At 38.8% G+C, this 11,414-nt stretch overlaps 1 protein-coding gene across 2 annotated transcripts; it reads left to right on the plus strand.

Annotated features, from left to right (window-relative positions):
• The first annotated feature begins 147 nt into the window (after window positions 1-147).
• vps4b (vacuolar protein sorting 4 homolog B) lies at window positions 148-11,391 on the plus strand. 2 transcript variants are annotated; one of them, XM_040021676.1, is made up of 13 exons: window positions 148-293; window positions 4,593-4,704; window positions 4,971-5,071; window positions 6,906-7,017; window positions 7,310-7,457; window positions 7,556-7,614; window positions 7,802-7,921; window positions 8,059-8,215; window positions 8,367-8,515; window positions 9,169-9,250; window positions 9,333-9,552; window positions 9,633-9,773; window positions 9,872-11,391. In XM_040021676.1, exons 1-13 carry the CDS (start codon window positions 273-275, stop codon window positions 9,971-9,973), a joined length of 1,524 nt encoding a protein of 507 aa, XP_039877610.1. In that variant the 5' UTR covers window positions 148-272; the 3' UTR covers window positions 9,974-11,391. The 2 variants fall into 2 exon arrangements, with proteins under 2 accessions (XP_039877610.1, XP_039877611.1); XM_040021677.1 differs by lacking the exons at window positions 148-293; window positions 4,593-4,704; window positions 4,971-5,071 and adding an exon at window positions 5,211-6,012.
• The last annotated feature ends 23 nt before the right edge of the window (window positions 11,392-11,414 follow it).

Genomic DNA, 11,414 nt, shown 5'->3' on the forward strand with positions numbered 1-11,414 from the left:
GCTGCTGGACAATGATTCAGTGATTCAGCAACACGTATTGACTTTAACCAGCACAACAACAATTAAGTACAGTGACTCAGTGACAGGACGGGTGTCCCGCATCGTTCTCATTCTTTCTGACTGGCTGACTGGCAAGGCTACTTTGTTGGACGCGTGTGTCACAATGCTAAGGCGGTGATAAGCAAACAGGAACTTCTGACATTGCCGAGTAAACGAAACAGAGTTTCGGGTGTTGAATCTGTTGTGCTTCTTTAATTCGTACGGGACTCCTCATGGAGCCAACAAATCTGCAGGTAGGTTAAAAAACAACAACTTTAAGGCTGGAAAACGTCGTGTTTCTTACGTGTTTGCAACTTCTTCTCATACTGGAGGGAAATCACAGAGGGTGTTTCATGTTTGCAGTTTTGCAGGTTTCGTTTTGACACGGTTGACTTTGTTGGTACTTTTTTTTTATCCGTGCTTTGTTTTCTAAGTTCTCTATTTGTGTGCCTCATTAGGTCACTTCCAGAGCTAACTGCATCACTGCCCGCAAAATAGGGTTGACATGAGCGCCGCAGATTCAGAGGCAGTTCGTGAAAGAAGTAACGAGGTGTTTTAGTCAGGGTTAATTATAATCAGTGAACTAACTAGTTTTAATAATGTATTTTTCTACTGTTTGTTAAATCTGGTGACGGCAGTAAATACCCTCACCGACCACTTCATTAGATAAATCTGCTCAATTGCTCGTATCAGCCAGTCACACGACAGCAACCCAGTGCATTTAGGGGCAGTGTTGTGCAAAAAAAAAAAAATGATAGCCTGTATTAAAACGGTCGTAAATGACGTGTTGGTTTATAATCTGTGGAACAAATGTCAAATCTGTCTCTCGTGAAGTCATTCTGAGCCACAACCAACATTTCTGTCAAGAGGTAGAAGCTGCAATCAGTTTATTGGCAAAGAGACTTTTATATATCTTTTATAAATAGTCTCACTGACACTAAAAAGTCATGTTTAAGAGTGAGCTGCTGAAGAGGGCAGCAGAGATGACAACAAATATAATGGTTCTGTAAAGACTCTTTTAGTCAGTGCTATTTTAAAATATATGATAACATATGTACAATAAAGCAGACCCATAAATATACTTACAAAACAGGTCATTTCTTTATTTTATATATAACCACCTGATAAATCTTGTTAACTGCAGTCTAGTTAACAATACAAGAAAATGCATAGCACATAAAAGCATCTGATATCACTTTTTGACACAGCAGTGTTCACACTGGGCATCAGAATGAGGAAGAAATGTGATTTACGCAACTCTGAACATGGCGTAGATGTTGGAGGCAGAGTCAGAGTATTTAGTGGGATTTACCACACAGGGGGAAAAAACACCTTGTTGATGACCAGACTGCTTTTCATAGATAGGACAGCAACAGTAATCCAAATAAGCACTTGTTACAGCCAAGGTACGCAGAAGAGCCTCTCTGAACACACAAGACATGTCCAACCTTGAAGCAAATGGGCTACACCAGCAGAAGACAACATCAGGTTCTACCCCTGTCAGCTAAGAACAGGGAAACTGAGACTAATTCTCATGTGTTCACCATAACTGGACAAAAGAAGATTGGAATAATGTTTCCCGGTCTGAGTATCCGTATCCTCTGCCATTCAGGTGGTAGGGTCAGAATTTGGTATAAATAAAATGAAAGTATGGATCTGTCCTTCCTTGTATCAACAGTTCTAGCTGGTAATGGTGATATATTGGTGTGTGATATGTTTCTACAACACTTTGTATCAACTGAGCATCATTTAAGCTCCAGCATTGCTGCTGACCATGTCGATCCCTTTATGTCCACAGAATAATGCACTTTGTCACAAAGCTCAGATCGTTTCAAACTGGTTTCTTGAACATGACAATGACTTCTCTGTACTTAAATGGCCTGCACAGTCACCAGACCTTAATCCAGTAGTGCACCTTTAGTGTAGGGTGGAATGGCCAATTTGAATCATAAATGTACAGCTGACAAATCTGTAGTAACTGTGTAACACAATCCCGTTATTATGAACCAAAGTCTCAGAGGAATGTTTCCAGCACCTTGATGAATCCGTGCCATGAAGAATAAGAACAGCTATAGAGGCAAAAGGAGGTCCAACCCTTTACTAGCAAGTAGGGGTGCAACGATATTCGTATCGATATTGAACCGTTCGATACAGTGCTTTCGGTTCGGTACGCATATGTATCGAACAATACAACATTTGTAATTTATTTTATCAATTTTCCTTCTGACGATGCTGTCTGTGTTGAGCACTCAGTGAATCTGTGTTCGACTACTCCGCCTAGGCTGCACTGTCGAGCGCAGATCCACTGAGCGCTCAACACAGACAGCATAGTCAGAAGGAAGAGCGCAGGGCAAGCTAGCGAGACAGAAGTTAAGCTCTACTTGCAACATTCAGATCTGGCGTTTGGAATTATTTTGGTTTTCATGTGACGTATGACCCTGAAGGTAAGCGAGTCATGGACTAAAGTAAAACAGTATGTTGGATGTGCCATGCAATGCTCAATTACATTGGTGTGAACTAGTGTGTTAGCGCAGTTAGCTCGTTAACGTGTTTGCCGTCTAGCCCCATGCACGGAGCGATCGGCGGTAGCTCGTTAACGGAGATTTGCCGTGTTGTGGCGTTAAGGTCATTTCAACGAGATTAACCTGAAAGCACTAGTGGGAACACAACGAATATGACTGCACATTTACGCCGACATCATCCTAGTGCAAAGACAAGTGGAAGCAGACAAAAAAAAGCAAGTATGCTACTAACTTTAGCCGAGTCATTTAGACAGCTGTTAGCACATGATTCTCCTTATGCTGCTGAGAATATAGCCCAGAAGAAGCGTATAGTATAGCTTTTATTTTGGAAAGAGCCATTTCTCTGTAATAAACTCTCTTTTCCAAAGATGAGTGATTCCTCAATCAGATACAGGGCTCGCAATATCGCTAGCCCGACGTCCCGGAGCTAGCGATTTTTTCAGTCGGGCTACCAAAATCTATCTCTTCCCTGCCCGTTGGGCTATTGTAGGAAAAATATATGTCAATGCTTTTGCATTCTTTCAGAAATGTAGCTGGGTAATTATGTCATTGGCATCGGTGAGCCACTGTCAATATGTGACATATTGAAGTCGCGTTTGAATTTGCACTTGTTTTTTTGCTTTCACTTTGCAATCGTGCTAACTGTGTATAGAGAGCGACAGCACTGATCTGTGAGTGATGATAATTTGTGCACCAATTCCTCTGACATCGTCTTATTAATCGTTAGCTTACTATGCAAACATGACAAGTGAAATCTCCCGCAGCTTAAACATGTGAGAGGTTGATCGCGCAGAGAATCGCTGAGCTTATGTGAGTGAGCGTGTAAAAGCATTTCAGTTCTGCTGAGCCAAATAAGACAGGTCAGGGTGAAGAAGTGACAGCCAAAGAAAAGCTTACCACAAAACGGAGAAGTTATGACAAATCAGACTATAAGGCAAAAAGAAAGTGCAGCTTTATGGTTTCATGGACAAAAGAATTTCTGTGGCTGCAATATGATGAGCTAAATAACCAGGGCTGCACATAAGTGGTCCGCAGGTGCGCATTCGCTGTCAAAATAAAAAACACGCACAAGGGTTAGGGTTAAATTTAAAAACTGTACTTTTGAGTTAAAATATATATTTATAATTTTAATAAATGACAAATTAAAAAGGCATGAACATTTTTTTTGTATCGAAAAAATATCGAACCGTGACACCAAAGTATCGAACCGAACCGAACCGTGAATTTTGTGTATCGTTGCACCCCTACTAGCAAGGTGTACTTAATAAAGTGTCCATTGAGTGTATATTGCTTTTCATAATACATGAATGGGTAGCTAGAGGTGGATGGCACACAATAGCCTCTGCTAATTTTCCACATAGTTTTACATTGTAAGGTTCAGTCTGTTCACACAGATGAAAGACAGTACAGTCACATTTTATTTATGAGGTTTATTTTAGAGATTGGCAGACAACAGCAACAGTCTTGACTGATTTTCACTGGCAGTTTTGAATAGGAAACACAAAATTGAAAACACTTCTATAAATTCAAGAAACATTTCCAGCTACAGAATGATAATAATGCATGGAAGTTCATTCCAATAGAAAATTCAGACTAAGGTTATGAAGGGAGCTCTCAGGGTGTCTATCTGCAGTGTGAACCTGATGGTTCATTACTTCATAAATGGTGCATGCATATTGATTACCAAATTTATTATATTGGGTAAATGGGTAAATACAGGTAGGTCATCTTTAAAAGCCATGAACTTTTTTGGATTTTCACATTTAAAAGTATCAGAATTTAATTATATTTTCCTTTCCCTTTACTCAGCTTTGGAACGGCCCAATTTATGCACTAGCTCAAAGCCTCAATGTTTTTATTATTGTTAGTGTTCCTTCATAATCCATGTTTCTGACTTCAGATAGTGAAACATCAGGATACTTCATAGAACACTTTGGTGTTATGACCTGTTAAGGTTCATGAATGAACTATGCTGGTGGATTTAATAGAAACACAAGGTCTGAACTATTGATCCATGTCCTGTCGTTTCAGAAAGCTATTGCCGTAGCACAGAAGGCCTCAGAGGAGGACGAGGCTGGAAACTATGAGGAGGCCATCCGCTCTTACCAACATGCTGTCAAGTACTTTCTCCACATTCTGAAACGTGCGTCACCATTGTGACTAATATCACGCAGCTAATATCACCCTACTGTTATCTGAAATATTACAGTATACGCCGTCCCTTCACTCTGAAGGCGGCTGCACTATTGGACATCAGTGAAGGAATACACTCAACTCTTGGCTGAATTTGGCTGAAACATAAACAGCTACATAGTTTTAGGCCAACACATTTTTTAGTTGTGATGTGTGATGAGAAAATCTTTGTGTGTTTGCTGAAACCATTGTTTCATTGTTGTTTTCTTCTTTCAGGTGAACCTCAAGGTAAAGATGGCAACCAGAAGATAAGAGATAAATGTAAACAGTACTTGGACAGAGCGGAAGAACTACAGGAGTACCTAGTGAATAAAGAGGTCATTACAGATATGACAGTACAAAATATTCCCTTTACAAATGGATCATGAAAAAATTAGTGGGGTGGGGCAGTGTGAGAGTCCTGCCTATCACTTCAAAACTTCAAGGGACATTTATTTGTTGTAAACTAAAAAATAATAATAATAATAATATAAAGAGGACAAACCACACACACACACACACCACATGACAGCAACACAAAATTTATAGAAACGTGAAAAAGTTCATCCATACCCAGTCTTCACTTTATAGTCTTAAAATACAAGGAGTGGAGTAAGTTAAGTCAGGAAGAGTCAAATACCTTGGGTCAGCCATTCAAAGCAACAAACAGTGCTCAAGAGAGGTGAAAAAGAGAGTGCAGGCAGGGTGAAGAGGGTGGAGATTAGAGTGATTTGTAAGACAAGGATAGCAATAACAGCAACAGAGAAGGTTTACAGAAAAATATAAAAACTGCTATGATGTATGTTTGGAAGTGTTGTCATCGACACAAAGGCAGGAGGCTGAGCTGAAAATGCTAAGATTTTCATTGGGAGTGACCATAATGAAGAGAATTACGGGGCTGAAATAGTTAGGACAAGCGCAGTTTTTTGTTTTAGAAAAAAAGGGCAGCATTGAATGGTGGCAGTTACTGAACTGCATCTATGACCTGTGTTTACGATGACTGTGTCGAGGCTACGTCTTGACGTCATTACATTTCGTGCACGCGAGTATCGACTTTTCAATGCGGAAGTATCTTCCTCGGCTTTGAGAAGGGAGCGTTCAGAGATACGAAAACACCAAAAGAAGTCAGCTTGAAACCTCGTTTGCGTGTTTACAGTCTACGCGTGTAGCTGATTTCTTAAGTAGAGTGTTTAAAAAATAGTTTACTCGCGTGGTGTTACGTTCGCTTTGATTACTGGGCAAGTGATCCGCCGTTATGGCTGCCAACAACAATTTACAGGTAAGTTGGGGGACCAACCCTAGAGGAGGCTAAAAAATAGCTTTAAAAAAACGCCATAAAAGTTGTTTAAACGTTGAAATAAATTGGCTACAGTGTACTAGGTGCTAGTAAGAAACACTTCGAGGCTAGTTTTTAAGGTTTGCGCTTGGTTTCAACCTTTCCATCGGTGTTAAAAAACACAACATTAGTAACATTAGCTGCTAATTAGCATACTTGGCTAGCTTATCCCACAAGACGCCAGTGTTGTAGTAAGTAAGATACTGACCACTCAAACCTGATACTATGGTCCATGTGTATTATAAAGATTCAGTTTGGGGGTTTTTTTTCGTTTCTGTTTTGTTTTTTTCAGCTGAATTGTGCCGGAAGCCTCATAATATTACTGAGTTGCTAACAACTGGACTACAAGATACCTAATCAGCTTAACGCTGCTAGCTACTTTTAAATGGCTTCAGAAAAGATATCAAATTTAAAGAGCAAAATGGGGTATTCTGGGTTGTTCTCTGAACATGTAAATTCTGCTGAAGTTGCTCTTTATAGATAAACTCACAAAAAGGAAGTGAAAGAAAGCGTTGACTGTGTGTTTGTGTGTGCGCGCGGTGTCACCTCACTGCACAGGTGAAGCTTTACAGTAGATTACGACCACTTTATATTTTACTAACGTGAGCTTTAGGGGACATTTAGTCGATTGTTTTAATATAATTATCATTATTTCCTTACTCAGTTAAAGTTCCAACTTTATGTGCTGGTACTTGTCCTTTTCTTGTCTTGATGTTTATTTTGATTATCTATATGTGTCTCATAATCCAAAGACATGACTTGTAGGTTGTCTGCTCTTTATTCTTTTGAACAGCCGCGAGTTTCAACTGAACTGACATTGTCCTTTGTTATTTTAGAAAGCCATCGATCTTGCCAGCAAGGCGGCTCAGGAGGATAAAGCCCAGAACTACGAGGAGGCTTTACGCCTATACCAGGCTGCTGTTCAGTACTTCCTTCATGTGGTGAAATGTGAGGCATGAGACAGCACAATGGCACATGTGTGATAATGACAGAAATCATAGTTTGATAATAGTCATTGATACCTGTACGTTTTTGTGGGTCAGATGACTTCATGTGACTTAAAAAAACCGTGGGCTGTTTTGTACATTTTGATAGTAAGAATAATGATAATAGTTGTATAATTTTAAAAGTACTAAAAGAAGGGTTTCGTTTTAAAGCAAAAAGGTTGTACAATATTTTTTGTTGATTTGTTTTTGTTTTGTTTTGTAATGTATATTGTGTGTGTGCTGATTTCTGACAGATGAAGCCCAGGGTGACAAAGCAAAACAGAGCATCCGGGCAAAATGTGCAGAATACTTGGACAGAGCAGAAAAGCTGAAAGAGTATCTCAAGAAGAAAGATAAGGCCCCTGCTAAGCCTGTCAAAGAGTCGCAATCTGATGACAAAGGGTGTGTTACTGGGCGGGGCAGTAGAGCAAATTAGCTCATGTGATGCTGTTAATGTCATATGATTGGAAAATCAAGATAAAATATGTTTTTGTCTCCAGAAATGAAAGTGACGAGGGTGATGATCCAGAGAAAAAGAAGTTCCAAAATCAACTCTCAGGTTTGTAACATTTCTTAAATCTTTATATTAATATAAATCAATATAAAGACCACTGAAACCTGATGGCTTCAACCTTCTGGTGTTGCATGCTTCTATGTTAAACCACTCTGTATAGTATGTATATTTTTGCATGTTTATTAGTTTAAATATAAGGCTTGTCAGTAATGTACTGTTTATCTTTTCCCAGGTGCAATTGTTATGGAGAAACCAAATGTTAAATGGAATGATGTTGCTGGTTTAGAAGGAGCCAAGGAGGCGCTGAAAGAAGCCGTTATACTTCCAATCAAATTCCCCCACCTTTTCACAGGTAAATCTCTGTGAATAAGAACCCACTTCACTGTGTGGTTCTTAAATGATAGAAGAAATATTTGTGTGTCAGAGTGTAGTAAGTGATGTTGTGGTCATACTAATTTAGATTCAATTACCTCTTTGCTTGACTGACAGGAAAGCGAACTCCATGGAGGGGCATCTTGCTCTTTGGCCCTCCAGGTACTGGAAAGTCTTACCTGGCTAAAGCAGTCGCCACAGAGGCAAACAACTCAACCTTCTTCTCAATCTCCTCATCGGACCTCGTCTCAAAGTGGCTGGGAGAAAGTGAAAAGTGAGCAGCAATTCACAGAAGCACAAATTAACCATATGATTTTACTTTCTATCATATAATGTGCAATATTGGAATATAATATACAAAACTATCCTGCAGCCAGCTCTGGCTGCCATTTCATTTCCTTAAAAGCTTTCCTTTTGCTTCCCAGGTTGGTGAAAAACCTTTTCAGCCTCGCAAGAGAGCATAAACCTTCTATCATCTTTATTGATGAGATTGACTCGCTGTGCGGGTCCAGAAGTGAGAATGAGAGTGAAGCTGCTCGCCGTATTAAGACAGAGTTTCTGGTTCAGATGCAAGGTAAGGGTGATTACTAATTATGTATAAATAATAAGAGAAATGAATGTGGGGTTTGTTTTCAGTAATGAAATATTTGTGCCAGTAAAGTGACTTTTCTATTTCAGTATCTTTCTGTATTTTAAAATTTTACTGACACCATGATGGGATAACCAAATGTATGTAAATTGTTGTTATATGACTATAAGGTACTTATAAGCATTCAAAATATTTAGGTTACTGAACACTGAACTTAAAAATGAAATAAAATCATACCCCATACATCCCTCTTTTATAGCTTAAAATAAATAATAAAGCTAAGTTACCTTTTAGGTAAGAGTAATTACTAAGAAATATTAGAGTTCCCATTTAATCCTGGATGGCTGCATAAAGCGTGTTCACAGAAATATGAACAGTGTAATTCAATCTGGTCTAATTTAGAAGTCATTTAGTACAAATTTTCCATAATCTGCTCTGAATCTGGACTTAAACTCCAGCTAATTTGATCCAGCTGCACAGATGTTATGTCTCTAACCTATGAAGTATCTAAACATCCACTTCTTTGCTCTTTGGCTGGCCTGTAATAGAAATCTTATGTGATTGCAGATTTTTAGTAGGAGGTGTTTGACAGTAAGAGAAGCTCATATTTAATTTGCACTGATTGTGTTTTTGTACAGGAGTTGGAAATGACAATGAAGGCATCCTGGTTCTCGGCGCAACAAACATTCCGTGGACTCTAGACTCAGCCATCAGAAGGAGGTAATCATTATTAGTCATTTATAGTTGCTGTTCTGCTGTCATTCGCCTGTGTGCTCACTGAGGTCAAATAAAACCATCACAGATTTGAGAAGAGAATCTATATCCCACTGCCTGAAGAGCACGCCCGCGCCTTCATGTTCAAGCTCCATCTGGGCTCCACCCCCAACAGTCTCAACGAATCTGACTTTAACACTCTGGGCAAGAAGACAGACGGATACTCAGGAGCAGATATCAGCATTATTGTCAGAGACGCTCTAATGCAGCCTGTTCGAAAGGTCCAGTCAGCAACCCACTTCAAACGGGTATGCCTTTCAAAATGTCTGTTTAATTCTAAACTGTAGAATGCTGTGAATGTTGTAATTAAATATTTAATTTGAATAAGGTACGAGGTCCATCAAGAGATGACCCCAAAGTCACTATAGATGACCTCCTGACTCCTTGCTCACCGGGTGATCCAAACGCAATTGAAATGACATGGATGGAAGTCCCTGGGGAGAAGCTGTTGGAACCTGTGGTATCCATGGTAGGAATATTAAAACCCAAAATTTTTCCACACATTTCCGCATTGGAACATGTTCAAATCTTTATTTTTTCTTTTCCTTTTTCCCACCCTGTTTTCAGGCTGATATGTTGAGGTCTCAGTCCAACACGAAGCCAACAGTTAACGAACAAGACCTGGAGAAACTGAAAAAGTTCACAGAGGACTTTGGACAGGAAGGCTAGGTTGGGTGATTGAGCCAAACCAAGCGAAACCAAAGCAAAGGAATTGTAATTGTGTGTCTTTACTGTTCTTGTCCCTTTCCCCCTCCTCACTCTTTCCTTCTCATCCTAACCATTCACATGACCGCGAGGGTTAGTCAACTGGGTGAGATTACTATATTGTTTTGCCAGTCTGATAACCACACTAAGGGTGCAAGACTCGGTTTTATTTGTTAGTCACTATTTTCCAAAGAAGATTAAAGATTTCCCACCTACATCTGACTTAACTAAAGAATCAACACAACTCTGGAAGATAATTTAACTTGTTCATTAAAGTTTTCGATGAGCAAAATACTCATGCAAATTAGAGAAACTAACTGCAGTTATTCTAAGTAAGATTGAAAACAAAATCATGTATTTTACGGAAAGACTTTCTCTTGTACACCTCAGAAGAAAAGGACTTAGTCTCTATTTTTTAAATAAGAAACAAGCATTTTATAGGCTATGTGGTACTTTGAGGAACATATGTATGAGTTCAAAGAATATTTTGTGGCATTGTTGGTGTCGTTGGCTCCCAGTGGTGGATACAATTTAGAGAAAAAGATACTCAGGACGAGCAGTTCATTAGCCTCTGTGACAGTTTTGGATTGTTTATCCACTTTCAATACAAATTATGATTGTGTTTATTCATTTGAAATAAACATGGCTTTTAGGGTGGATCACTATTGGTGCCAGACCAGCATTACTTTCATTTATCAAGAACTTGTTAGCTTTGAATTGCTTTGTCTCACAGCTTGTTTCTTTTGTTTGGTTTTTTTGTTTGTTTAGTTTTTTGTTTTTTTTGTTTTTTTTTAATACCTGTTGTACATATTTTGTATTTCTGTCCACAGGATTCACTAATTATCTGTAATAGCAACCGAAAAATTTAGCCTTATATTATGACAGCTTTAGCACCTCGCAGCTAATAAGCCACGTGAAATGTTGAAGCCTCACACTGATGGCTCAGATGGAGAAATCTTGTGTACTTGACAACATAGAATGCATTTCCAACCATGAACTTTAAATAGCCATAAGTGGCAGTGTGCACCGTGTGCCTTCTACAAAAGTTGCAAGGGCCTTTTTTGTTCCAACTGAATGGTTATTTCTATTGGTTTATTTCTAAATTTCTTAGTCCTACTGCTAATGTATCAAGTGAATTGTCACTACAACTAAGAAATGTATATTACCTGTACATTTTGTGTAAGTTCTTTTAGAGACAATATACAACCTTAGTCTGTTTCCCTGCAAACTGTCTTTTGATGGGGAATATCTTCATTTTACTGTAAATGTATAAATATATATATAGCCAACTCTCAAGCCTTTTCTTTGTGAAGAGGTTATCAGTGCATATGATTTTCTGTTTTTCATTTCCACAGTGTAAATAAAAGGTAAAGCAACAAAGAGAAGCTGTTTACTTTTTTCCTGT

This window comes from Simochromis diagramma, unplaced genomic scaffold (assembly GCF_900408965.1).
Source record: "Simochromis diagramma unplaced genomic scaffold, fSimDia1.1 OVJJ01000205.1, whole genome shotgun sequence".
NCBI classification, from domain to species: Eukaryota; Metazoa; Chordata; class Actinopteri; order Cichliformes; family Cichlidae; genus Simochromis; species Simochromis diagramma.

Bases quoted from the DNA above. Each gene is read 5' to 3' on its own strand.
- vps4b (XM_040021676.1), top strand. From the start codon at position 273: ATGGAGCCAACAAATCTGCAG. The intron at 4,705-4,970 runs GTGCGTCACCAT...TTCTTCTTTCAG, and splicing joins CTTTCTCCACATTCTGAAAC to GTGAACCTCAAGGTAAAGAT. The intron at 9,553-9,632 runs GTATGCCTTTCA...AATTTGAATAAG, and splicing joins CAGCAACCCACTTCAAACGG to GTACGAGGTCCATCAAGAGA.